Below are 26825 nucleotides of genomic sequence, written 5' to 3'. Positions count from 1 at the left end.
GTTGATGGAATGGTATTGCATATATTCCTTAATAACATGCCTGCTATGTGTCATGAAGTCCCTAGGAAAGATGACAGATGATGCTTTCTCTCAAGGTGCCTGATTCAAAGACAGGGACACTACTGGGTCTCTGGCCAGTGATGAAGGAAGCATTGGGCAGAGTACTGTCGTGAGAGAAACAGGCACCCAGCCAACAGAGAAGGCTAGAGGCTGCATTGAGATGGATATAGAAAATACACACACACACACATACACACACACACACACACAGTCCAACAGCATTGTTGCAGTGAAAAGTAATTAAGAGGTTCTGTTAAGAATAGAGATGCTAAGAACAGAGAAAAATCTGGTGAAGATGTGAAATTGAGTCCCTCCTCTTCATCATGGGACATGGAGAGAGCAAGAGTTGTACTGAAGCTACATGACAGTGTTGAGGGTCTATAGCATGTCTTAAAGAACAGCTGTGTAGCTGTTTCAGGACCTGTATTGGCCTCAGAGTTAGTGATATCCAATGATGGTACTGTCAGTTGCTAGGCAACATCAGGTGACATAGAGAGGCATGAGCAATGGGATGTCCCAAACTTGTATTTAATTCTGAAAACAGCTGCAGCTTGATTAGTCCAAGTGCCTTAGGGGACTCTGTAGTGCATGAACACCTGTCTTATTTCACCTGTAATACAAACTAGCTGCTTGATTTGATTTCTTTTTTTTTTTTTTTTTTTTTTGGTCTTGTGGGGCTGGAACTCTGGCTAGGGCCCTACTACATAAGCCACAGCCCCACTTCTGACTTCTGAGTAGTTTAGTTGAGATAAGAGTCTCACAGACTTTCCTGCCCAGGAAGATTCTCACAGACTTTCCTGCCCAGGAACCACAATTCTACTTTGGACCACAGTCCTCAGGTTGCAGCCTCTTGAGGTAGCTAGGATTATAGGCATGAGCTATCGGTACTCAGCTTTAGCTGCTTGAGTTTTATTTTGTAATGAAAAAAAAACCTACCAGAAAGCAAGAGTCAGATGTCTTCCAGCCTAGTGGGGAGGGATTCTACCCATCACCTGAACAGAAAACAACAGCCTACCCAGGCTGTGCTTAAATTTTATTTTACTTATTTCATTTACTATTTTGCTCTAATTGGTAAGAAGTATATCAAGCTAGAACCACTGTGTATGGATGTCACTATTTTCCTGGCAGTTGCACATGGTCTATTTTAGTTATGTAGAATTCCTGTAAACCTTTACCCGCACCCTCCTCCTCTCTGTGTGCTCTTAGCTTATTTACTTTTTCAGTCTCAGTAGTCCTTGATGGCCTATAAACTGTCAGGATAGACACTGATGACTGACACAAAGAGGAATGAAGCCAGCCGCCTCTCACTTAGTGTGCCCATAGTAGTAGAACAGATAACCAGAGATGACTATTGTCATAGCCAGAAAATAGTATGCCAGCCAATTATGAATGATTTCAAGAGTTACCTCACTTTTGACTCACAATTGACCCAATGAACCAGTCATTATTTTTATCCTTTATTTTAACACATGATAGAATTGTCTCATCATTTCCCCAGAGTCTTCTAACTAGTATTTCATGGTGCTAGGCCTTGATACATGGTTCAAAGTTTAAAATCACCACCTCTTCATTCTGCCTTTCTGAGAGAGCCAGCAGACTGTAATTAAAGGAGTCCTTCTTGATGGAGGCCACTGAGTGGCAAATGTACCCCAAATGACAAGAAATACGTTATCCAAATGGACAATTACTTATACAGCTGTTTAATAGTCCACTCCTCCCCCTCTCCCCCCTCTCCCTCCTCCGCTCTTCCCCTCCCCCCTTCCAGTTTCTCAGGTAGAGCTTTGCTTCATTTGCTATCATGACCTCCATTAAAATAAAGTTCCATGAGGAAAAAACAAAAATGTCCTACTCCTTGATCCAGAGCCATAATTCTGTGTCCAGTGTCGGGGCCTTATCCTTAGTGTTTATCATACTTTACTCAGTATTGAATTGTGAACTTGTCTTCATTTGCTTCATCAGTTTTATAAAAAATAGAATACAATTAAGAGATTCCCTCCTCAACTGCATACCTTCCTCCAAATCAAATTCTCCATCCTTAAATCCTCATAGTAATTAGCATGGTAAATTTGGTGGTGCTAATACACATGTATAAATATTTATATACTCTCATAGTCCTTTAATAAGCAGAATGTAGAACTGTTTTTCAACCTTAAAAGTTACTTATATAAGTGGTGTAAATGGTAATGTAACCTTTCTGAGTGAAAGTTGAACTATATATAAGACTAAGGAACAAATCTGGGCTAGTCCTAGTCTGCAACTAATAAATAGAACTCCTGCCCCAAGACCTAGATCAACATTCCCATGTCCCTCTAATAAATGCTAAGAAAAGAAATGTGATTCATAGACCAGGTGACACTTAAGTATTATCATCCAACAATGAACCTGTCATGGTGTTCTTTATTAAAGTTTAGACGTTTCTGAGCCAGGAAATGAACTCTTATCTTTTTTTGCTCCAAGTTTTAGTCACCCTTATTTGCTCAGTCAAAATATTTTAACTAAGTTTTCATGGCCTACCATTCTTAATAAAACTTTTTCCCCCTTTAGTTGAGACGGGAGAAGATTGACCTTGAAAATACATTAGAACAAGAACAAGAAGCACTCGTTAACCGTCTCTGGAAAAGGATGGATAAACTTGAAGCTGAAAAGAGGTTTGTTTAGCATCTGTGTGTGTTTGGGGGTAGTATTATGTGGGTGTGACCCTGGAGTAATGTTGGAGCATTTTAATTCTTTGGGTGGCCCACATTATTTTCACTTGCCATATTGGCCATGAACTTTAATAGTTTCTTTCCATTTGATATGACAAGGCAATGACTGAATTAATCACAGCACTATTGTTGACCTTTATATTACTGAGTTTTGCAAGGCAGTGGCTGAAATTATCACGGGGCTGTTGTTCACCTTCAAATTATTTTCAAGGATGTTGTAGTGTCAACTTTTCCCCCTAGTTGAGCTGTGATTCTCCACTGGTTTCTAAAATACTTAGGATATACAGTGAGGTATTCATTGTAATACACATTTCTAAAGTTTACTCGATTAGGAAGAATGAATTTTTAATAGGAAACTCACTGTGTTTTTTAAGCCCACTCTAAATAAATACCTGCACGTCTTTAAGGCAGTAAGGTATTTTGTGTTAAATATCTGAAATGTCACTCAACATGTGAAATGCCACTTGACAAACATGCTTTGAAATGTCACTCGGCAGCAAACATGTCTTAAACCAGGTGGTCAGACCACCTGGCCCTTATTTTTTACTGCTTTGTACTCGGTGGGAGGGGGAGGGCTGGTAAAAAATGTTCAGTCTGAGGGTGTGTGTGCATGGATGGGAACTGAGTTTCCATCCAAAAGCTTAGTTATTTAAAGTGTATTGGATACATTGGATACGCATTCAAAAGTTGTTTTGAGTTTATTTGTAGATTTGCAAACTACAAATATGTCACACAACTTTAAAAAGGAGGCAGCTGTAAGAAATCTTCAGGCTATAATTACATCCCTGTAGCAGTACTAATCCATTGAACAATGGAAAGTTACTTTATGCAGTAAGTATAGGGACTGTGTACAGTATTTAATGGAATCTTATTCCCCCCACACCCCCCACAAGGGTAGGCCTAAAAGTAGTTCACTTTTTTGTATTGGGCAAACTCAGAGACAGAAATGAGACACTTGAGAAACTGAAGGCTTATAGAAGGGGGATTACTTACTTGTGCCTTCCTCTGGAGAGTGTGGTTAGAAGTTTGACATCTACTAGGTACCACGTAATAGAGTTGAGCAACATGAAATAGTCATTTTGTAGGTCAAACACCTTCGTATATCAGCCTTTTGTATGCTTTAACCTAACAGTAATTAATGGAAACTACTACAAACTGTGAGCCAAGTAATCTTGGTCTGTTTTTTTGTTTTTTTTTTTAATATTTTTCCTTTGTTGTTTGCAGAAGCAAAAAAGCCCTCAGTCTAGTTAGCTAAACCTTGACATTGATTTTGCAGGAATTTAGAAATTGAGCTTCCTTTTTTGTTCCTTTTTAAAAAAAATGTTGAGTAGTGATAGAGCACTAACCTTGAGAAAGTCCAAGGACAGTGCTCAGGCCCTGAGCTCAAGCCCAAGACTAGCAAAAAAAAAAAAAAAAAAAAAGTTGAGTATTTTTATGATCTTTAGTTGCTGTTCCCCAAAGCAGTTTATGAACACAGTGCAGCTTAATCACCCCTTTCAACATCCTCACCCCTCCCACACCATCCCTTGCTTATCAGCTTTAGGTTATAGGATTGATCCTGTAGAAAGTTTTGTAGTGTTTGGTAGTAGTTCATAAGTTCAACCAAAAGCAGTAAGAAAGCAAAATTCAATTCCTGTCTCACTGCCCTAAAACCAACTTGCTAAACCTTTAGTCAGCAGATAATTCTGACTGCCTCTGTGTTCCAGGCATATGAATCAGAACCAGATGTTAGAAACTTTGCAGTGATGGTTAGTTGGTCATCTTAGGGGGAAAAAAAAGGTCTGATACTTTAGCACTGGCCTTGACCTGAGAAAGATATTAGCTAAGGATACTAAGGATGCTCGAAGCAGCTGTAAAATGGTCTGTGGAGTTATATAACCTTGTGGATTCTGGTGATGAAGAGCTGCTTGTTTTTAAACACGATTCTTCCAGCTCCAGTGTTGTTTAGTTTTACAAGAAAACTGTTTTTCATTGTTGGATTCTTTTTCTTTTTTCCCCCTTTCCCAATAAAGAATCCTGCAGGAGAAATTAGATCAACCTGTCTCAGCTCCTCCTTCACCTAGAGATATCTCCATGGAGATCGATTCTCCAGAAAATATGATGCGCCACATCAGATTTTTAAAGAATGAAGTGGAGCGGCTGAAGAAACAACTGAGAGCGGCTCAGCTGCAGCGTATGTAGCCTCTGCCTTCTTTTCTTTGCCTTTTTACACCTACCAAATAGACAGGTTTACTGTATTTACTGGCAATTTTGCATTAGTCAAATGCATACTTTATTACTGATAGACCTTGATAAATACCGGTCATCCTCGAGCATATAATTAAAATTAAAAAAAGCTATTCTACTAGTGGAGGGCAAACAGTTTAGAATACTTCTAGGAAAGAGTCCATATGATTTTAGCAGGCTCTAGAATATTGTTAATTTTCTTACCCATGTTCATCTCCTAGGCCCGTGAAAACTGGAACAATACCAGACACCTCAGTGCATTCTGGGAATATTAAGGGAAATAAGTGTTTATGTTCCTTACTACTGAATTTACTCTTATCTGACATTTGCTCGTGGCATTTGAAGAATAAAGGCTTTTAAAATTTGTATTTCTTAGCATTTTGGAAAAGGCCAAGATGTTGAGTTGGAGATCATAGGAGCTAGGTTTCTGAATGTTTGATGAGGCCTCCGTGCATTTTGTTGGGGTCTTTTCTGTGCCAGCCTTTTCTCTGCTGAGATTTCTTTTGGGGAATAGGTAATAACAGTAAAAGCTCTACTCCCACCCTCCCTACCCCCGCCCAGCCATCCAGATATCACACTCACACATTGCTCCTATAATTTTTCCAGATACCTCTGTGTGTGTGTGTGTGTGTGTGTGTGTGTGTATGTGTATCAAAATCCCTTATACAAGCAGAAGCATGATAAACAAACATACTGTTCACCCTTCTGTGTTCATATTGTATGCCTTGCGGGTTTTCCACCACCAATACATACCAAGCTGCCTTAGGTCCTTGTATAAAGGCTGTATAGTGATAGTGTTTGATTTTATTTTGAAAATTACTACATACACTCCATGGAAACAGGTAAAAATAAAGGAGTCTTCAGCTTTGGATAAACAGATAACTTATAATACCTCTCTCTAGAGCTGTCGGTTTTTGCCATTTCTTCCTCATTTGTAATTTACCTCTTGAGCTCGAGGCAAATTATTCAGAAGAAATCTAGGAAGATTTAATTTTATTTTTCGAACTCTCACCTGTTGTTCCCTTTCCAGGTTTGATCTTTGAAGCAGGTGGTATCTCTGGGGATACCACCAGAGGCACAGGTGTCCCTTTTGTTTAAGGAGATGCAAAAAGGCTGAATTGAAGCCCCGAGTCAGTGGTCCTTAGCTGCTTATAGTTGTTTTCCATCTGGCTTAGAAGAGGGATTAATGACGTTAATTTGCACCACCATCCTGAGGTCATTCTTAGGTCTTCCTTGTGTGTATCTGTCTTCAGGCCAGAATCTGTGGCTCAAGAGTTCTCAATTGAGTGGAGCATCTTCTAGAATCTACAAGGAAGCTAGCGAGCTTTTACTAGATCAGTGACCAGAACTGGTTCTTAGAGATTCAATATCAGTTTTGAGGTTCTGCCAAACCTCCGGATAGCATTTTCTGTGAATGACAGTACTTTGTCATTTATTCTGGGTACCTTATGAATTTTCTATTTTAGAGAGCATTCTTATTTATAGAAGAGAAAGGTATCTTGCACTTATGGTCACCTAGTGCTGCTTGATGAGCTAAGTGAAAAATTCTTAGTGCTTGCATGTTTGGGGAAGAAATCACTTAAATGGTTCCTATTAAAAGAATACTTTGTAAATATTTTCTCAGTATGCCTTCAGTTAAAGAGACCTTTTTGCATCTGGATTAGACAGCAGGGTTTCTAGCTACATTGAAAACCACCCACGGGGCTGGGAGTTTGCACGAAGACCCAGGTTCGATTCCTCAGTACTACATACATAGAAAAAGCCAGAAGTGGTGCTGTGGCTCAAGTGGTAGGGCTCTAGCCTTGAGAAAATCCAGGGAGAGTGCTCAGGCCCTGAGCTCAAGCCCAGGACTGGCAAAAAAAAAAAAAAAAGAAAAAAAGAAAACAACCCAGAAACTTAGTGTTTAATGTGCATAATAGTGTTTTATATTGGAACTTCTAAAATAAAGTTATGCAAGAGCATTTGTACAGTCTGTAAAGATGTGTCCCGGGTAGTCATTGAACAATGATCAAAAGTCATCATTTAGTAAAGTGTTAAACAGCTGGAAAGTTGCTTAAAACTGAAGCTAATTTGATGACTAGGTGGTGCATGTGGTGTTCAGCTCCTTCCTCCTCTGGAATTTCTATGGGCTAATAAACCATGGTAACAGCCTAGAAGAAACTCCTACATGCTCCCAGGTTCACTCTGAATTTCCAGCTGTCTTTCAGAGGAGAAAAGTGTATGAGGATTTTCCTTTTCCTACATGCATTAAGACAGGGAACAGGAAAGAAGATGAACTGATATTGGATTTCATATTAAGGCTATTCTGATTACTTTGTAACAGCAGATTCTGTCTGAGGTTAACCAGAAAGGGGGCATTAAGTGTGTTTTGCCTGTAATTGGAAGAGAGTGCCACAGAACCTGATGAAGAGTAACACCAGAAAGGAGGCAAATCTTAAGAGAAGAAGGTTCATGAACTTCTAGAATGGGCCACTTCCTCATTTCAGTTTCCTGAGAAAGAGAAAGGAGTGCAGGCTGAGTCTAGTGTCTAGCCTGGAGGCTGGGTTTATGGGGCTGCAAGATATCAGCCTAGGATATGCCAGATCCATGCAAGTCTTCCCCTGCTGCCAGATTCAGGCTCTGTAGGGTTACAGTGAGGGCATTGCTTCGCTGAGTGCCTCATCACAGCATGGTGCATGCTCACCTGACCAGTGATAGGCGCCAGGATGGCTGCAGAGTGTGGACTGGCACAGCAGCCATGCCTAGGAGGCAGAATCAACTTCCTCAGTTGGTCTCCCTCCCTGCACAGTGGAGAGAGCCGAGGTCTGGTAGCTGCAGACTCAGCTACAACCCACCATTTCCTCTTCCACATAGAGTAGCTTTGACTTTGTCTGATTGTGGGATAGCACTGCCTGTTTGTTTCTTTCCCCCAAGTGTAATCATCATTGGTGAGCTTGTTTGCTGGGGATGCATTTCAAATCCAGATCTCATCCTCATGTGAAAATGGGAGAAGGACTGTTTCCAAGTACCATGGTGCAAGGTGGATTGATGAGAACTCTGTCATTTCAGATTCAGAGAAAATGGCTCAGTATTTGGAGGAGGAACGTCACATGAGGGAAGAGAACTTGAGGCTACAGAGGAAGCTGCAGCGGGAAATGGAGAGGAGAGAAGCGCTCTGTCGACAGCTCTCCGAGAGCGAGTCCAGCCTGGAGATGGATGATGAAAGGTGCGCCTTGTCCTGAGCCTTGTAAAAACATACCAAATAACCCGCCCGAGTATCCTGCTAGATATGGAAAGCTTTCACACGTGTCACATTTTCTGTGGTGATGTGTAGCATCACATTGAAATGGACAATTATGACGGTTCCAATTCAGAAGATGAAACACAAAGCGAAAGGGAGAAATGCCATTCTAAAAGCCTGTGAATGGGAAAGCAGAGTTTGTATTTATTTGTTGTTATTAATACCACTATTACAAGGATTTAAAATCACTGCTGGATTTTAAGCACAGCCATACCCCTAGACCTTTTTGCTTTATTATTTTTTTTCCAGATAGTTTTACATTTTTGCCCAGAGCCAGTCTTGGTCTGTGATTCTCCTCCCCACCCACGCCTCCCACACAGGTGTGTACTGCCTCACCTGTCTTATTATGGAGTTGGGGGGACAGGGGTTGGATGAGGGTCTAGTTGACTTTTTTTTCCCCAGGCTGGCCAAGAACTGAGAACCTCCTGATGTCTACCTTCTGAGTAACTGGGATCACAGGTGTGAGCCACTCCATCCAGCATGAGTTTGCATTTAATGAAGTAACCGGATCCCGTGTTAAATCTTTTTAAAGCGTGGGAGCGTTCTTACACAAGAATAAGCAAGCTATAATGAAGCTGGAGGAAAAACACATTAATAGATTGAAAGAACCAGCAGGAGACAGGGAAAGGTTATTGAAATCCTGGAGACTTGCCTTAACATGTATGAATAACTTCTGAGCCTTTTTGCAGTGACCTTTTTGAAAATAAAACTACTTGCATTTATCTGAACTTAAGCATTGGACCTCCTCATTTCCCACTGTGAATGGCTGGAATGAGTTGTGCATTGGTTAGAGAATGACTAGAGGACCTGGTCTTGGCATTTCTCCCTCACTGTTGTCTGTACTTTGGAGTAGGATGGGTAGATAACCAATCCAGAGAGGGTCTAAACCAGCAGTTAGGGAATCCATTCTTCTTGCAACCACATCCTTTCAAGCAAGGAAATTTCGGCCCCTGGATCCCACATGCTCTAGCCCCCCATGGCCCACATCTCATTACAAGAGGTGACCTTGGGGACCCTCTCTGAGAACTGGGTAGCTAGTGTCACTGACCGGAGACTTCTAAGGAGCTGCACTGTCTGGGGATGCCAACACATGCCTGAAGTAAGGCAAAATGAATGCGTCAGCACACAGTTTTCTATTGTCTGATTCATGCAAGGTGCTGACAAAGTATAAAGAGAGTTTTCTGTGGACAGAGAGCCAAGTTTCTATCATAGAAGACTCTAAATAATGTGGGTGGGGGGGAAGTTAACAAAAGCAAGTAATAGGTTATCCTGCTTAAACTATATGTGTTTCTTCTTTCTTAGAAGCTTGTATGAAAATATTGAGTCAAAGAAACTTGATTCTAACTTTCATTGATCTGTTTCTGACAGTTTCTGATTCCAAAGTCTTTTGAGAGTCATTTGAGTAAAAATGTTCACTAGAACACCAAGGAACTTTTTTTTTTTTTTTGGAGGGGGGGCAGTCCTGGGGTTTGAACTCAGGGCCTGGCCACTGTCCTAGAGTCTTGAGCTTTCTAAAGGCTAACACTCTACCACTTGAGCCACAGCACCATTTCTGGCTTTTTCTCTGTATGTGGTAATGAGGAATCGAAATCAGGCAAGCACTCAGCACTCAACCACTAGGCTACGGTCCCAGCCCCCAAGGAGCTTATTTGAAGAGCTTTATTAACTATGTTACAACTCAGAGCAGACCCCATGTTAACTTACATACCCAGTTTGGGATAAGATGTACTTGTCACCATTACAAGAAGGAATTGTCCATTACTGAAGCTACTTCAGGCTTCCAGATAATTCTCCCTCCCGCCCCCAAACTAGTATTCATCCAGAACTTTTACTTGGAGCCAGACAGTATGGCTTCAACTATTTTTTGCCTGCTAGGATATCACATTTGAGAGAAAGAAAAGAATCTGACATTTAGAACTGTAAGAGGTGGCCTTAGCTACCTATGGAAAAGGCCTGCGTGGTGTCTAGAAAGTAGGCAAAATAAGAGGTGGCTATTTAATTGAGGTTCATCTCAAAATACAGATCCTGATTTTGTTCCAGTACCCAAAGATTGCCTAGAAATGGTCATTATTAATCCCTCAGGTGTCTTGACTACCAGAGCTGAGAGCTCCCCTCAGGTAGTGGTGCACATGTGTTTGGCTGCAAGGAATGGTAAGGATGGTTTATCAGGAAGTCTTTCAAGCAGGGATTTCACCTGGTTGGAGCTCTGCGCTTGGTTCACAGAGCGAAAGCTGATTTTCTTGATGATCACATTCCAACTTTCTCAGTTCTGATATGACTTTTCATCACAGGGTGGCTGGGTGTGACCAGGCATGACCCGTGAAGGTGCTTCATACTCATGTTTCCTGTCGCATTCACTTTGTAGGCATTTGTGTCTTCAGGCTTTTAACTCCATAGCATATATAATGGAGGACTTACCTGGCTTTGAGTTTGGAATCACAGTTTGAAGTTAGCCATTAAAATGTGGACATTGGAAGTCAATTTCTACGTGACAGGTGACATGCTGGAGAAGAGGCTGCTTCTCTTCATCCTAGGCATGCTTCTATGGCCAGGTCTCCATCGTGAGCTAAGGTATCCTGGATACCCTATCCCAGATGCCAGGGAATGAGATTTGCCAAACAACACAGGCATGTGAGTCCATGCTACACGTGTCCCTAGCTGCAGTATCACTGATCAGCATTCATTCAGGATTTCGTCTTTAAGACTTGGAACTTCAGACATTCCCAAGAAGAACTTAAAAAAAAAACATATAAAATGATTTTGTTGAAAAATTAAATAGAAAGCATATTATCAGAAATATAACACCAGAATTTCTTACACATCTCTAGCCATAAGTTCCCCATATTTTCTCTAAGTTTGTAATACTTCAAGGATTTGTCTCTTTAGTTATTTCCTGAACTTGTGAAGTATATCCCAAATGATAAATATTTGATAGGAGCCTAGCCATAGATGTAAAAATATTGTGATATAGAACACACATTATATAGTAACTGGTTTCATAATACACAGTTCTCTTTTAAAAATATTTTTATTGTTATGAAATTGATGTACAGAGGTGTTATAGTTACACAAGTCAGGTAAAAAGCACATTTCTTTCTCATGTCTTGGTCCCCATTTAAATACTAAAAAAAAAAAAAGCACATTTTGTTTTGGACAAGATCACTCAAGAGCTCTCTTAGGAACTACTGAATGCAAGTGATCCTGAGCACTTCTCTTCTTTTAGGTATTTTAATGAGATGTCTGCACAAGGATTAAGACCTCGCACTGTGTCCAGTCCAATCCCTTACACACCTTCTCCAAGTTCAAGCAGACCTATATCACCTGGTGGGTATATTTATTATTATCATTTATATGTTTATTATCATCACTATTAATAGGGCTGATGATCTAGCCCAGAATCCTCATGTGTGTTCAGCTGGACCTCTGAGCTTTGCCTCTATCCCCTCTGGTACATTTCATAGGCAGCCCTTCTTAGGTTCCCTTCTAGCATGTAGAATTCTGGTAAATAGAGATAACAGTCATGAGTTTTGACAACAAATCATTACGAAGACTGTTATCAAAGTCTGGTCTTAGCTTTAAAAGTCTTAAATATGTGGATTCTAGTACCATATAGGTTGTTGGTTGGGTGTGTAGGGTGGGGGGTGGTGGTACTGAATTGTGAACACAGGGTATGTGCTTACTAGGCATGTTAGTGTTAGGGTTAGCTTCAGCCATGTCCGCAATCCTTTTGCTTTTAGACTCAGTGAGCATTTTGTAACTTTGGTCAGGGTTCAAATCTCACTTCTCCTGTATCTGCTTCTTTATACCCAGCTGGTTTTTGTTTGCTTTTTTAACCTAAAAGGAATGTGACCACTCTATTTTGGGGGTAGGGATGGAGGGCATTCATGGGGCTTGAACTCAGGGCCTGGGAGCTGTCCCTGAGCTTTATCACTCAGAGCTAGTGTTCTACCAGTTTGAGCCACAGTGGCACTTTTGGTTTTCTGGTGGTTAATTGGAGATGAAGAATCTCATGGTGGGGAGGAGGAGGAAGAGGAGTGTGGCCTAGTGATAGAGTACTCTCCTAGTATGCACAAAGTACTGGGTTTGATTCCTTGGTACCACATACACAGAAAAGCTGGAAGTAGCGCTGTGGCTCAAGTGGCAGAATGCTAGCCATGAATAAAAAGTGTCCTAGGACAAAGCGGGGAAAACAAGATGAGGGGCGGGGGTGGAAGAGGGAAATGGGGACCAAGACATGAGAAAGGGTATCAATGTTTGTGAAGTAATGCACCTTCTATCTGGTGAATATAATGTAACCCTTCTATTAATTACAATAAAAATATATGAAAAAAAAAAGTGTCCAAGGACAGTGCCAGGCCCTGAATTCAAGCCCTGGATTTGGTAGGGGGGGGGAAAGGATCTCATGGGGACTTTTCTTGCCCAGCTGTCTTTGAACAACAATCCTCAGATCTCAGCCTCCTGAGTAGCTAGGATTACAGGTGTGACCACTGGCACCCAGCTCTCAAGCTTTCTATCTGTCTTCTTTAAGACTGATTTCTTTCTGATGTGAAATCTTAGTGGATGGACAGAACGTGAGTAGATTTCTAAGATACCTTATGGGACAGCTTTTATGAGTTGCATTGTAATTTTCAGTACATTATCTCATTTTTACCCTCAGGATAATTAGAGTAGGCATCAGTTTCCCCATGTTAAGATTGAGGAACCAGAGATTTGGAGGTTTGCTAACTCCTAGTCATACAGCAAGAAGAGGCAAGGTGGGTGTCTCTTTCTGAATTCTTCCCACCCTGCTCTACCTCTGGGCAATTGCAGTGATTTGCTGAATCAGGCCTCGGCCTTACAAGCGCGGATGAACTCTTGTCCAGTTTTCCTTTACTTCTGTTCTTGAAAGCACACTTATTTGTATCTTCCCTTGAAAACATTTCCCAGGGTCCTTATTTTAGTCCCAGCATTGCATGGGACTCTGGGGCTGGAGGACAGCAAGTGAGAAAGGAAAGCAGGAAGAGTCAGGTGGGAAGTGGAGGAGGGAAAAGGACAAGAAAGCAGTAGCCAACGGTCTCATCTAACGGGCTAAGGGATCCATAAAGTCAAGCAGCTCCCAGTTAGGTCAACTGTGTTTTTGTCTGTCATAATCATTATGAGAAGGAATGTCTTTAAGGACCTATTACTGCAGTACTGAGGCACTGTGAGGGAGAAGTGACTGTCTTGTGACTTTGGGATCTAGCCTGGAACTGTATTCCTGTGACTTTTTTTTTTCTTCTTAAAACAAAAAAAATCAAAAGGTGACATTTTTAACCAACAAGAGGCTGTGTTCGTCCTTGTCAGGTCCATGTAATCTTTGGTGTTAGGCTGGGGAAAGGAGGGCTGATCTTAGACAGAAAGAACTTTCTGATCAATCACATGGTTATCATCAAGCCTTATTTTTGTATCCTGCCCCAAACCCTCCAAAAAAAAAAAAAGGTGAAAGGTGTTATGGTATGTTTCTCTACTTGCCTTGAATCTGTGTCTAATCTCTTCCTAACTGCCTTTTCCCAAAATAGCATTTAGCTTTCATTACCATGATAAAGGTCTTTTATTTTTGCTTTCTGATTTATTGGTGTAAAAGGAAGGCAGGTATCAGGAAGAAGCGAGATTTGCGGGGTGGGGGGTAATTTTGTAGTTAATGGGGTACGTCATATGAAGTATAATTTAATACATCTTGTTTGATTTATTTAAAGTTGAAGAAATTTTAGAGGCATGTAATTTCCAATGGATTAGAAAAGAATATTGCAGTCAATGGAAAAGGAAGAAAACAAATGTCAGGAGAATATTATTCTACTACGGCAAATATGCTGTAGGGTACTTGTATTTCATTTGTGTACTTCTGACTTAGATTGTACCAACCCCTGGGGCTGGGAGTTTGGCCTAGTGGTAAGAGTGCTTGCCTAGCATGCACGAAGCCCCAGGTTCAATTCCTCGGTGCCACATACATAGAAAAAGCTAGAAGTGGTGCTGTGGCTAAGTGGCCGAGTGCTAGCCTTGAGAAAAGCCCAAGGACAGTGCTCGGGCCTGAGTTCAAGCCCCACAACTAGCAAAAAAAAAAGGGAAGATTGTACCAATCCCTTTACTGAGGGCCTGCATTAAATGTGGATAAGTTATTTGGTTTCCCATCAAAGTCAATTTGATCTATGTCTAATTGTTCTAAATCACTGAAATAGAACCTGATTTTTCCAGTTTTCTGTTTTAATTCTCATCAGAAGAATCTGTGTGCCTGTGTCTAAGCCACCAGTGCATGATTACTATTTCCATGTTTCCTTGATATTCCTTTCCTACATCTCAAGTGAATTAGAAAGGCATTCTTATTCTTTGGTTGGAGGGTATAGTCAGTATTAGGGATTGAACTCAGGATTGATGCTTTTTTTATTGTTGGGATAATGTAAATTTTTTTTGACAGTACCAATGTTTGTACTCAGGGGCCTGAAACTTGGTTGCTTGCTTATGGCTAGCATCCTACCACTTGAGCCTTGCCTCAAGTCCCATTGACTTTTTAGAAATAGAATATCGCAGATTTTTCTGTTTGGACTGTGATCCTTAGATCTCAGTGTTATGAATAGGTAGGATTATAAGCATGAGCCACTGGCACATAGCCCTTCTTATTTGTTTTACAGATAGGGTCTTGTGTTTTTGCCCTGGTCAGCCTTTGACTTCCTATTTCTGCCTCCTAAAATGCTGGGGTACTTAGATAGTGATGTTGTTTCATTTTGGCTTAAGTGCCCCTTCTGTATTATTTAGGTAATAGCCATTCCAAAAGATGTACAATTATGTGATTTTATTTGTATTTCCCTCATGATGAGCTATGCAGCATATTGCTTTATCTGTTTTTCAACCATTTGTATATCTTTTTTGAAGAAATCCCATTTGAGTATTCAGATCTTTATATTGATTTTTATTTTTCCAGGAATTCTTTCATTTCAATAAGACAAAGTCTTATTGGGCTAAATAGCCCAAGATAGACTTGGAATTCTTAATCTTCGTGCCTCTACCTCCTGAGAGCCACATTCTCAGTTTCTGTTTTCTTGGCAGTGCTGTAAATCAAACATAGGACTTTACACTTGCTAGTTGAACACTCTGCTTCCTCTTCCTTTTCTTCCTCTTCCTCCTCCTTCTCTTCTTCCTCCTCCTCTTTTTCCTCCTCTTCCTCCTCCTCTTCTTCCTTTTCCTCCTCCTTCCTCTTCCTCTTCCTCCTCCTCTTCCTCTTCCTCCTTTTATACTTGATTAGTTTTCCCAGCACCATTAACTGTCCTTTCCCCTTGGAGATCAGCTAGGGGTTATGTGTATGTGTTTATTCTGTGCTTTCTGTTTTGTCCCAGGCATGGCTTTTTACATCCCATGTCATCTGGAATGCTGTCCATCATTCTTGTCATTAGGTTTTGCATTTGCATGTGATTTAGACTTTGTGCATTTTAAGGTATGAGCCAATTGGGCTTGGAATGCTATTTCATTTGCTGTTGTTATTTCAGGTCTATCCTATGCAAGTCACACAGTTGGTTTCACACCACCAACTTCTCTGACTCGAGCTGGAATGTCCTACTACAATTCCCCAGGTCTTCACGTGCAGCACATGGGGACATCCCATGGGATCACAGTAAGTGGTGCTAGGGGAGGGAGGCAGTACCGTACTCCTGATGGTGGAGCCAGCTGGTCCTTCTGGGGAGACTAGAATTAATGCTCTTAGTTGTTTACCTTTCTTTCCCCTTATCAGATCATCTTAAAACTATAGAGACTTACCAAATCATTTGACACAAAGTTCTGGTGTTAACACTAAACTCCTTCCAAGAGGTAAAAACTTAAGCTTCACTTCCTGTGAAGTCTGCCCTTTGTGAAATGTAGTTTGAACTCTGGCCAGCTCCTGGCCATAAAGAATTATTGTTGGTTACCATAATGTCTGAAAATATTTATCATTTGTACCTTCACAGTTTACTGACCCTTGTTTCTAGTTTTGCTCAGAATATTCTTTCCTAGAATTAGAAAGACACTTAGGTTCATTTAGTTCTAGAACTATATGTAAAAAGTGAAAAGGTGTGTGTGTGTGTGTGTGTGTGTGTGTGTGTGTGTGTGTGTAGCCATACAGTGAACTAAATAGAGCAGTTTTTTAGCTATGAGGATAAAAGAATTACAATTCCACTAAGACAAATTCTTCTCCTTAATTACTTAAAATATTTATGAGAATCTCTTTTGAGCTGTCATCTCAAGCTATGGAAAATGCATCTGAGAAAAGTATAGAAAAAGTTGAGGCCACACAGCGAAGAGGGACAACCCATTGAAGGGTTCACGTTCACTAATTTGGTCAAAGTAATATTCATACCACCTTTGCCTTGCTATTTCACAGATGTAAGAATTAAAAACTACCATGTTTAGGGGTCAGGAGTTTGGCCTAGTGGTAAGAGTGCTTGCCTAGCATGCACAAAGACCTGGGTTTGATTCCTTGATACCATATACATAGAAAAGGCCAGAAGTAAGTGGTGCTGTGGCTCAAGTGGTAGAGTGCTATCCTTGAGGAAAGCCCAAGGACAGTGTTCAGACCCTGAGTTCAAGCCCCAGGACTGGCAAAAACAAAAAAACTCCCATGTTTAAATTTCCAAGATCCATTCAGTTAGTAGTAGGTTTCAAGAAGAAAATCACTTTTCTTGGCTCTCTTGTCTAGTAAGAGTTTTCACAAGCTGCCTCAGCCAGAAGCAGAACTTGTGCTGGAATTGACCTGCTCTTGTCTCTCCTACAGAGGCCTTCACCACGGAGAAGCAACAGTCCTGACAAATTCAAACGACCCACACCACCTCCGTCTCCCAACACACAGACCCCAGTCCAGCCACCTCCACCTCCACCTCCGCCACCCATGCAACCCATGGTCCCCTCGGCAGCCACCTCGCAGCCCACCCCTTCGCCACATTCGGTTCACCCTTCTTCCCAGCCTTAATGCATGTGCTTAGTCTGAATTTCAAGTTGGGACTCGTCCAATGGAGCCGTCTATTCAACGCCAAAGGCTTCTTTCCCTGGCATATTTGGATCTGACTTATTTGCACTGAGGTTATCTAGGCTTCACTATTCATTGTGTTGTAAATGTTTGTTGGAAAAGCAGCCAGTGTTGTGGCTCTGCAACACTAACCAGACAACATTTTCCATCAGTGTTTTACTTGAATCTTCATGTGTGTCCATTTCCTGGCTGGAACATTTGCTATTTGGTGTTTGGTAATACAGCAGCAGTGTGCAGTTATTGCTTAGCCCCAGAGCTTCATTTTCTTGGCTTTTAGGTTTGTAAAATAAAAAAGGGGGGATATCTTTTTTATATATTTTTTTTGTCCATGAATTTGCAGAAAATTACTGAGCTATTGGTGTTTACCAAACATACCAAGAATTCAAGCACTACAGTACAAGACCTTTGAAAAATCTAACTTTCAGTGTAGACTGGGAAGTTGGATGAATCAGTGCCCAAAACACAGATATTGTTTCATAGAGCTTTCTTACAGATACACTTTTTACAGATTATTTTCAATGTAAGCTGAGAACCATGTCTCTTAGAAAACAGCCTAATGTTACAAATGGGATGGATAATTACTGCAAATTAGGATGTGATTCTTTCCTGTATCCTTCACATGAATCCACCTAAACCGAGTCGATAAATGTTCAGTGGCCGATTTAGAATTTGCTCTTTGATTTTGAATGCAGAGGGCAGTATGATTTTTTTTAATGTAGCTAATAAGAGTGCTCCTTCCATTCTTCATTTGTGGTCTCCTGAGATAGAATTTGAACAAACATTTTAAAGGTGCAAAATGTTATCAGAAAATATTATTTGAAATGGACAAGTGTGTCTTGGCAGAAAAGAAAAAGTGTAGAGGAAAGTAAAACCTTCACATTAATGACAGCTTATTTTGCCCAGTATAAGCAAGTACAGTGTACAGAGGAGAATGAATACATTATTTCCATTCATTTAGCACAAATAAATCCTTTGGTTTCACTTTGAAGTGGAACACCTTGAGTCAACTCTTTTCTTGATACTTGCTACATTTTCAGTTTTATTTCTCTGCAGTTTACTTGCTGTTTTGTACTTTGGTAGTAAAGTGATTTTTACCACCTGTGTTTGCATATTTATATATGCTGTGGATGAAAATAACTTACTAGAGAATGTATATTTTATGATGAGAACGTGTATCTGTTGGATATAATCAGAGAACTAAAAATTAATTTATCAGTAATTTTTAAGAGTTCATGTTTTGTGACAACCATCTCCAATAGCTAACTCCTTATTGAACACACTCCTAAAAATAAGGAACCATGAAATTGTAGATATTTAATATTGTACAGTATAGAAGCCTCCATTTTTGCCTTCGAATGCATATTTAAGAGTTAACAGAATGAAAAAGAAAAGTGTTATTGGATGATCGTGTTTGACTAGCATTTTAAGAACTTGAGAGTAAAAAGCAACAATAGGATATTTTTCACCTCTTCTTCTGCCCCCAACCTGAGAACATCATCCTCGACTAGTAGGAAGAAATCGTTGGTCTATAAAAATTTTATTTATAATGTGTATGTAGTATACCTAATCATAGTGCAGTTCTCAAGCATGGGGAACAAGTTTGGCATTTATTGGCTTTAGTTTTTTGATATCAAACTGGGCCATGTCAAACACGGGGATTTCTCCCAAACTGCTCACTGACCTCCTGGTATATATAGTTGCCAGGAATTCTGAGACTAGGCAAACTTTTGCCTTCACGGTACAGAGAAATATGGTATATGTTTACAAGAATCTTTTCTGAAATTGTAGATTTCAATGCTGTTGGATAGTGTCTTGTACTCAAAAGAAGAAAGTCCCATCCTTAAATGATCTCCCCTAGGTTTCCTACAATTTCATTCTGTCCTGAAAGCACAAGGGTTTAAAAAAATTACCATATGGTAAATGTAAAGCACTTGGGGTAAGCAGACAGTTCCTGGTAAATGCCTTTGAGAGATAGGTTCTTGACACTCAGCCTTCTGTGGAAATGTACTGCTAGTTCCCTGAGATTCATCAAGATAAAAACATTTCTCCTTTCAAAAGCACTTTTCCAACATAAATCTAGTTGCCTCTCTCTGCAGACATTCAGAACCGATACAACAAACACTACTCTTTTGAACTGGTGATATGTTATATCATTTAAAGTGTTTGATGAGCTCCATGTAGAGCCTGTAATACTTGGACAGTACCTCCTAGGACTGACCATTTTTTGGCAATGACTTAGGCACTAGGGCTGGTAAGAGTCAGAGCCCAAGCCCATAGAAATGGGAACACCCTTAATCATGGGGAACTAACATACCTAGATTGGTCACTTCTCATGGGACCTGAATGTCATTCTTTTGCCCACTCGTTCAGCCTAACTAACCCTGGATTGATCCTAAAAGGTCTTTGTAATATCCGTAGCCATCTTTTAGGCAGGGGGGAGCAACAGTAGCTTCAGTAGCTTCATTTCCTGTCTTGCTTACAGAGACCCTTGGCTACCACTGTGCTGCTAATAGGATAAGTATTCTGTTGCCAGATTACCATGCCTTTCTTCAAAACCAAATTAACTTACCTAATACCTGATGCCTCTGGGCTCTGAACTGCTTTCTCTGATCAAGCATGCTGGCATTCTAGACAAGATTCTAGAAATTTGACAGATGATAGAACTAGTTAACATTTAATTGAACTGACTCCTTTGTTGATTGGAAGGAGTATGAAATTCTGAGCTCCTGAGATTAGCAACTATGGAAAGAATGTGTGACCAGAATGTGGCTTTGTCACCAAGTGCTGCTGTGCCTTTATAATTGGCTTCTAACTGATTTAACCAGAAATAATTGACAATAAACTTCTTGTTGATTGTTCAATTATAAATCGATAGAATATGTATTGCCCTTTGTTAGGTAGACATGAACTCTCCCCATATGAAGCCTTGCTTTTAGAGGATGCTCGATAAGGCAAAAGCAAAAGCAGAGTTACTTGTGCTTTGAGAGCTTAATATTTTTCTCAGTACAGAAGAATCATTTCTGTGTACCTTGATCTTCTGTCAATTAACATGTCTTATAGGTAACCAACACTGAAAACTTTGTAGTGATGACTACCAAAGAAGTACATAGTAAATGAAACAAACTTTAATTTCCAAATTATTAAAAGAGCCAGCCATCGATGCTGCTACACGAGTTCCATGCTCAAGAGCCATTTTAAAGGAGATTAAGGGGTTTTTATAGTTTTTTTTTTATTTTTTTCTTATTTGATGAAAATGTTTGCATAAAGTTTTTTGGGGGGGAGCATTTTTCAGAATGCTCAGCAGTCGTGATTAGATGCCACGCCTGGGATGCCTTGTGTTAGGCGATCGAAGGACGCCTGCGTTCGTGATAACATGGGTGCTGCGTGTGTGCACGTGTGCGTTTGTGCATTCATGCCTTAACTTGGGTTACTGCTCAGTAGTGTTTGACGTGGTCTGCACCATCATCCAAATTGCATTGAACATCCTTGCAGAAGCGAAGTTGCAGGCACAACAGGTTAAGAATGCATTCCTCTGAGAGAGTGTCTGGTCACGCAGATCCCTGAGTCTTCTTCGGACTTTATTTGGAACTTAGCCTGGAAAACAAAGGTGGATTGTCAAATGGAATGTCAACAAGGAACAGAGGAGAGCCAGATGCTAGCATGCTTTTTGCCTCTGCATATCCGTGCACACTGTATGTTGTTCCTGGTAGTTTGTCTACAACTTGACTAGGTTGGAGTTCTGGTAATAGTGGCAATCTTGACATTCTTGGTCAGAATTTAGAAAAATGTAAAGACTTCCAATTAATGTCTTATTTACTTTATGTTGATTAGTCTTTGATACATGTGCTGAATCAGAAACCTAAATAAAGATAATTTTTTTAAAAGGTACCTCTTGAGCCTTAAACTCTTGTCTCCTCTCTGGTCTTTGAGTTGGTAATCAATCATTGCTTTCCTGCTCCATCTTAACAGGCCATCAGCTTAGCTTCTAAACTCTAAAGGCTTCCTCAGAAAGTAAAATTTGGAGACCCCTTCAGATGTCAGCTATTTAGATTTGTTGAGTTCTTAAAAATTCAATAACTGTGTACTTACAGGGTTTTTGAAATATTCCAGCTTTGAACTGCATTCAATTAAAATAGCAAGGGCTAAAAATTCTGAAATGGAAAAGAAAGCCACACTCCCAAGGTATTACTTAGAAACACACATACACAGACCTGTGCCACATAATGTTTATTTTGGCAATGGAACTTGCATATATGAGGATGATCCCATAAGATTATACTGTCACTACTGGCCAATGGTCTTGTAGCTGTTGTTTACTCATGTTTATGGGGATCACTGTGTGGCCCTTGCAAGAGATTTAAGTCTTGCATGGAGCATATGAAGAATGTGGGAGGCTTGATATGGTTAGTGCTGTGTGTTTACTTGGTAAAGGAAGGTGAAAATCGAAGCCCAGTTTGAGGAGAAGCCCATGCCACAGTTTCCTAGCACAAATCAAGCTAGTAATAAGAAAACAGGGTGGGAAGGATTTGAGTACTCCCTTTCTTGTGAATCTCAAGGTTGTCAAAATAGGAAAGACAAACTTTTGGGGTTTTCTTAACTATGATGCCATCCAGTGCTCCATACTCCCCCAAATTGAATATGCAGTAAGATTTTGTCAAGCTGAATTTAGTTGTGCTCATACAATTATACAGATGATTCATGTAACAATGTGTCTGTGTATCTAACTGTCCTGCTGTCTGAGAAAAGAACCCTGTCTTGTATTGTTGGCCAGTTTGATGGTATGACTATTCCTACTACATCTGATTTTAAGCCCACAATGTCAAGTCACTGAACTTGAAGGGAGATACACAGCAGCACAGAAAGACATGGTCTTTCTAATTGTACAGATACACTGCATATAAAATAACTGTGAGAGAGCATGGGGCACTGGCTCAGGCCTGTAATCTTAGCTACTTAAGAGGCTGAGATCTGAGGATAGCGGTTAAAGCCAGCCCAGGCACGAAAGTCCGTGAGACCCTATCTCCAATTAACCACCAGAAAACCGGAAGTGGTGCTGTGGCTAAAGGGGTAGGGTGGTAGGCTTGAGCTGAAGGTCAGAGTCAGCACCCAGACCTGGAGTTCAAATCCCACGACTATATAACTGTGATTTTAAAAAAAATATAGTAATCAGGAAGTGGTGTGTTTTGGTTATTACCTTTCAAAAATACATAATCTTTAAACTATGATTTTAAATTTTCTATTACCTATAAAATAGTTGTATCAAGAGGTTTTCAATTCAACACATGAGTACAGTTTATGGATAGAGCATTACCCCTTCTGTCTTCCTCCCCCATCGGTTCCAACCTCAGCCATTTTCACACATGTACAGTGAATATTATGAGTGTATATCTGCACCACCATAAAGTGTGTGTGCATGTGTTCGTGTATGTCGATACTGGGGCTTGAACTCAGGACCTGGCACTGTCCCTTTTTCCTTCAAGTCTGGTATTCTACTACTTGAGCCACAGCTCTACTTCTGGCTTTTTGGAAGTTAACTGGAGATAAGAGTGTCAAGGACACTCTTCATATTTCAGACTCCTAAGTAGTTAGGTTTACAGGTGTGAGCCATTGGCATCCCGCTTGTTCATAACTCTTTTAACAGTCTGTGTCCTGGTAATGAAGCACTTGGCTCTCCTGAGTCTTGATGTAGTCTTCTGAACCAGAGAAGGTCAGTGGAAGTCTCCTTTATCACAGGCCTCTGGTGCTTGAAGGCCCCTTGAAAGTACATGGGTTCATAGCCAGCAAAATGGTTTATTTGAGGGAAGCTTAAACCCTAAGCACAGCTGCAGGCTTAGAGCAAGCATGGATTTTGTTGAGGTGGAGAACAAGCAGTCTTGAGGAGATTGTCTTGGGACAGTCCTAGAAATATATGACAGTTGATCTGGTATGAAGGGTCTTAGATGCCAAGTGCAACATTCTTGCCTAGACTTGGGCACAACTCTCTCAGGAGCTTGAGCATGTGTGTTTCTCAGGCAGCATGTTTTTTTGTTTCTGTTTCCAGTCCTGGGGCTTGGAACTCAGGGCTTAGGCAATGTCCCTGAGCTTTCTGTGCGCAAGGCTAACGTTCTACCACTTAGGCCACAGTGCCACTTCCAGCTTTCCCCCTACCCCCCCACCCCCGCACCCATGTATGTGGTACTGGGGAATCCAACCCAGGCCTTCATGCATGCTAGGCAAGCACTCTACCATGGAGCCACATTCCCAGCCCCATGCATGGTTTTTGCACTGTTCTCCACCCTCCCCTATCCTTGTCTTCTGTCTTTATCATCCCCATCTTTAGGCAGGGGGTGGCTAAGTCTTCTACTAAAGCAAGCAGGGACATTAGATGGGGAAGTGAGTGTTCCACTGGGTGATCCTTTATCTCTCAGCTGTCAGCTGTCCTTGTTAGACAGTCTAGACTAGGCTGTCCCCCATCTCATTTCTCTTTGTCTTATCCACCTGTGAACTGGGTATCACAAAGTTTAACTTGCCTAGAAGCACTCAGTAAGTAGCAAGGCCGAACAGTATGAGTACAACACATGTAAACTTTAGCCACTTAATGGGGGGGGGGGGGATGTGGGTATAAAGTGGGAGTATCCATTGTGATTCAGGCCTAACAGATTTAAGGAATTTCGGGCAGTAGCCGCAGCCACAAAATGTCTCAGAAGCTATTGGGGAAATAGAAACAAAGAGGGACTATGATCCAGTTCTGATTGGAGAGTAAGGGAAGGCTGTATACCTTGTTTGGAGAAGTACTCGAGTTGTCTTTGTGTTGTCTTTTTGCAGGAGAAATATGCTCTCAGAAACAAGCTAGTCTGCTCAATTCAGCATCTGCCTGATAAAGGGTTTCTAGGCTAGAGGAGAAGTTGATGACATACTCTCTGAATAGTCAATTCTTAAGGGATTAGTGTTAGTTTCATTTCCAGTTAGGATATGGGTTTTCATCCCAGGAAATGACTATTTCCTTGAGAACCCAGTCCCTAGATCCAAGAGAAATATCAGGAACCTGGACTGAAGCTATTGGGGCAGTTGCCAGTCTACATCTGGGAAAGATTCTGGGTTGATGGTAATACCTTCCCAGATGGCTTTGGGCTTGTGTCCATGCAAATTGCTTTCTTTGTATTCATGAGGTCAAGGGTTTATTCAGCAGAGCCATCAGGGAGAGAATAGGATTTGACAAGTGGCAGAGTATGGATTTTAAAAAAGGCAAACTCATGTGGCCAAAGATTCACATCTCTGGTAGATTAACTCTTACCCAGCTGATGGACCTGAGGTAAATTAACTCTTACCCAATTGACAGATCCTCCTAAATATGTCTGCTCTTCCCATGTTACCTTCCCTACGTTTTATTGATGGATAAAATGCATTCCACTTATGTCTTATCTGTTTAGTAAAAATAATATCCTTAAATATACTTAATATCCTTTAGACATTCATAAATATTTGCAGAGGCAATGTTATGATATTGTGGATTTGCTTCAAAAAACATTGGGAAGGATGGAAAAGTGGGTGTGGGCATAGAGCAAGCAAGATAGGCAGTATATCTATGGCTGAACCTGAGAATTCATGACACTCCTCTATTTTTCATGTGTGTCATGGATCATGTGTTGAACATATGGTCCCCAATTGCTGATGCTATTTCAGGAAGTGGTAGAAACTTTGGGAGATGGTAACTTAGCTCAGGAAGTAAGTTACTGGAGATGGGACACTGAAAGTGATACTCTTCCAAGTGTTTCTCTCCTCTCCCTTCCCATCTTTCCCACTCCTTTTCTCTATGCTCTCCTCTTTTCTCCTCTCTTCATGTCTCTCTTTTCTCCTTTGTCTTCCTACCCCATCTGCTCCCACCTTTCCTTTTTCCCATTTCTCCGGCTGTCTCCCTCCCATTCCCCACCACCCATGCCACCATGATGCTTTGCATCGTCATGCGTGTTGAGACATGAACCAAGTAAGCCTGGAAGAAGCTCTGTGAAAGTATGAATCAGAATAATCCCCTACCTCGCCCTTTTTTTTTTCTTCTGTGTATTTGCCCTAGCAGTGAAAAATTCACTAATGTAATATGTTTAAGATTGCCATGGGAAAGTGCTCAGAAATGGAGGATCACAATCAAGAGATCTTAAGGATGAAAAAAACAAGTCTTGGGCAAGACAATGCTAAGAGACCAACAGAAAAAGTTGGAATGCTTGCAAGAAAGCAGAAGTCTTTTATATGCCATTCTCTACAATGAGAAATATGGCAAGAAGTTGTCCAAAGGAGTTCTGATTTTACTGGTTTGTAAGTTGTGGGCTCTGGCTAACTGGAACAGAATGGCTGATACTCTAGTAAGGATTTCCCTTTTATTCCCACCTGAACATTTCCATAGATAGTATGTCAGACACTGGGTAAGAAGGCCCACTGTTCTTGGGGAAGGTTACTGCTTACAATGTTCTCCCAGGTTTCTAATTTTTTTCATCACAGTGTGATGTTGCTATTTGGGATTGACCTTATGGAACTCTGGGATCCTAGAAGGATTGGGTAAATTTGCATATCTCAGGAGTCCTCATCGAATTGTGTGAAGGTAAATGTCTTCTTATTATATGTGATGCTCTTTCAGAATAAGGAGTAGAACTGTTAAGTTCTTGATGTAAAAGAATAGCTATATATTTCTATATTCAATAGTTTTCCAGCTCCAAGATTGTCACAATATTTATTAATGATTATTTTTAAAAACTTAGCTTGTCATTATCTTCTTTTGGTTTTTCAAAGTCCATTATCTTAAAATGCACATAAAAGGACAGTAATGGTATTCTCTAAATGGTTTTTAGTGTTCCTGACAGTATTGTTGTGTGAATGCTTCAGTTAAGTTATGTAATAGTACTTTTCAAGATTGTTTTTTCTGAGTCTTGATTGGGATTACATTTACAATTTCACTTCTTAGAGGCTTGAGGCAGATGGAATGTGAGTTCCAAGCCAGCTTGGACTACATGGTAAGATTCTGTGTGTGTGTGTGTGTGTGTGTGTGTGTGTGTGTGTGTGTGAGAGAGAGAGAGAGAGAGAGAGAGAGAGAGAGAGAGAGAGAGAAAGCGAAAGAGACAAAAAAGACATTTTCTGAGTTTTACATTATCTTCTGTATAGCGTATTAGTTTATTAATAATTCATTGTCTGTAGAAAGATACTGGTGGCTCATGCTTATCATCCTAGCTGCTTGGGATGCTGAAATAGAAAGGATTGTGGTTTAAGGCCATTATGGACAGAAAAGTTCATGAAAAACCCCCTACTTAAACCAAAGCCAACTGTTCTCTGCCTGTCATTCCGACAATGATGGTAAACCTAAAATAAACAGATGGCCATCCAGGTATGTGCTCAGGCAGAAAACAAACCATATCTAAAATATAACAAGTGTGGGAATTGGCAAAACTTTAGATTAGTGTTTTTGTCACTTCCTCCCCTTTTCCCACTTTTGGCAATTATCTTTTAAAAAAAAAATACTGGTCTGATTAAGGACAGGAAGTTAGGGCTGGGGTATGGCTCAAGTGGTAGAGAGCCTGCTCAG

At 40.6% G+C, this 26825-nt stretch overlaps 1 protein-coding gene across 1 annotated transcript in view; it reads left to right on the top strand.

Annotated features, from left to right (window-relative positions):
* Window positions 1–21162, top strand: part of Ccdc6 (coiled-coil domain containing 6) — a 97023-nt gene extending 75861 nt beyond the window's left edge. The window contains exons 4-9 of the mRNA XM_090346379.1: window positions 2605–2708; window positions 4778–4938; window positions 8040–8196; window positions 11495–11595; window positions 15768–15892; window positions 17027–21162. Of these exons, the coding sequence (XP_090202505.1) occupies window positions 2605–2708; window positions 4778–4938; window positions 8040–8196; window positions 11495–11595; window positions 15768–15892; window positions 17027–17221 (843 nt within the window). The 3' untranslated portion in view covers window positions 17222–21162. The remainder of the gene's footprint in view (window positions 1–2604; window positions 2709–4777; window positions 4939–8039; window positions 8197–11494; window positions 11596–15767; window positions 15893–17026) is intronic.
* Window positions 21163–26825: the final 5663 nt, after the last annotated feature.

Source organism: Megascapheus bottae, chromosome 15 (assembly GCF_031878675.1).
Source record: "Megascapheus bottae isolate mThoBot1 chromosome 15, mThoBot2.hap1, whole genome shotgun sequence".
NCBI lineage: Eukaryota > Metazoa > Chordata > Mammalia > Rodentia > Geomyidae > Megascapheus > Megascapheus bottae.
This window is presented reverse-complemented; position numbering and strand designations above follow the sequence as displayed.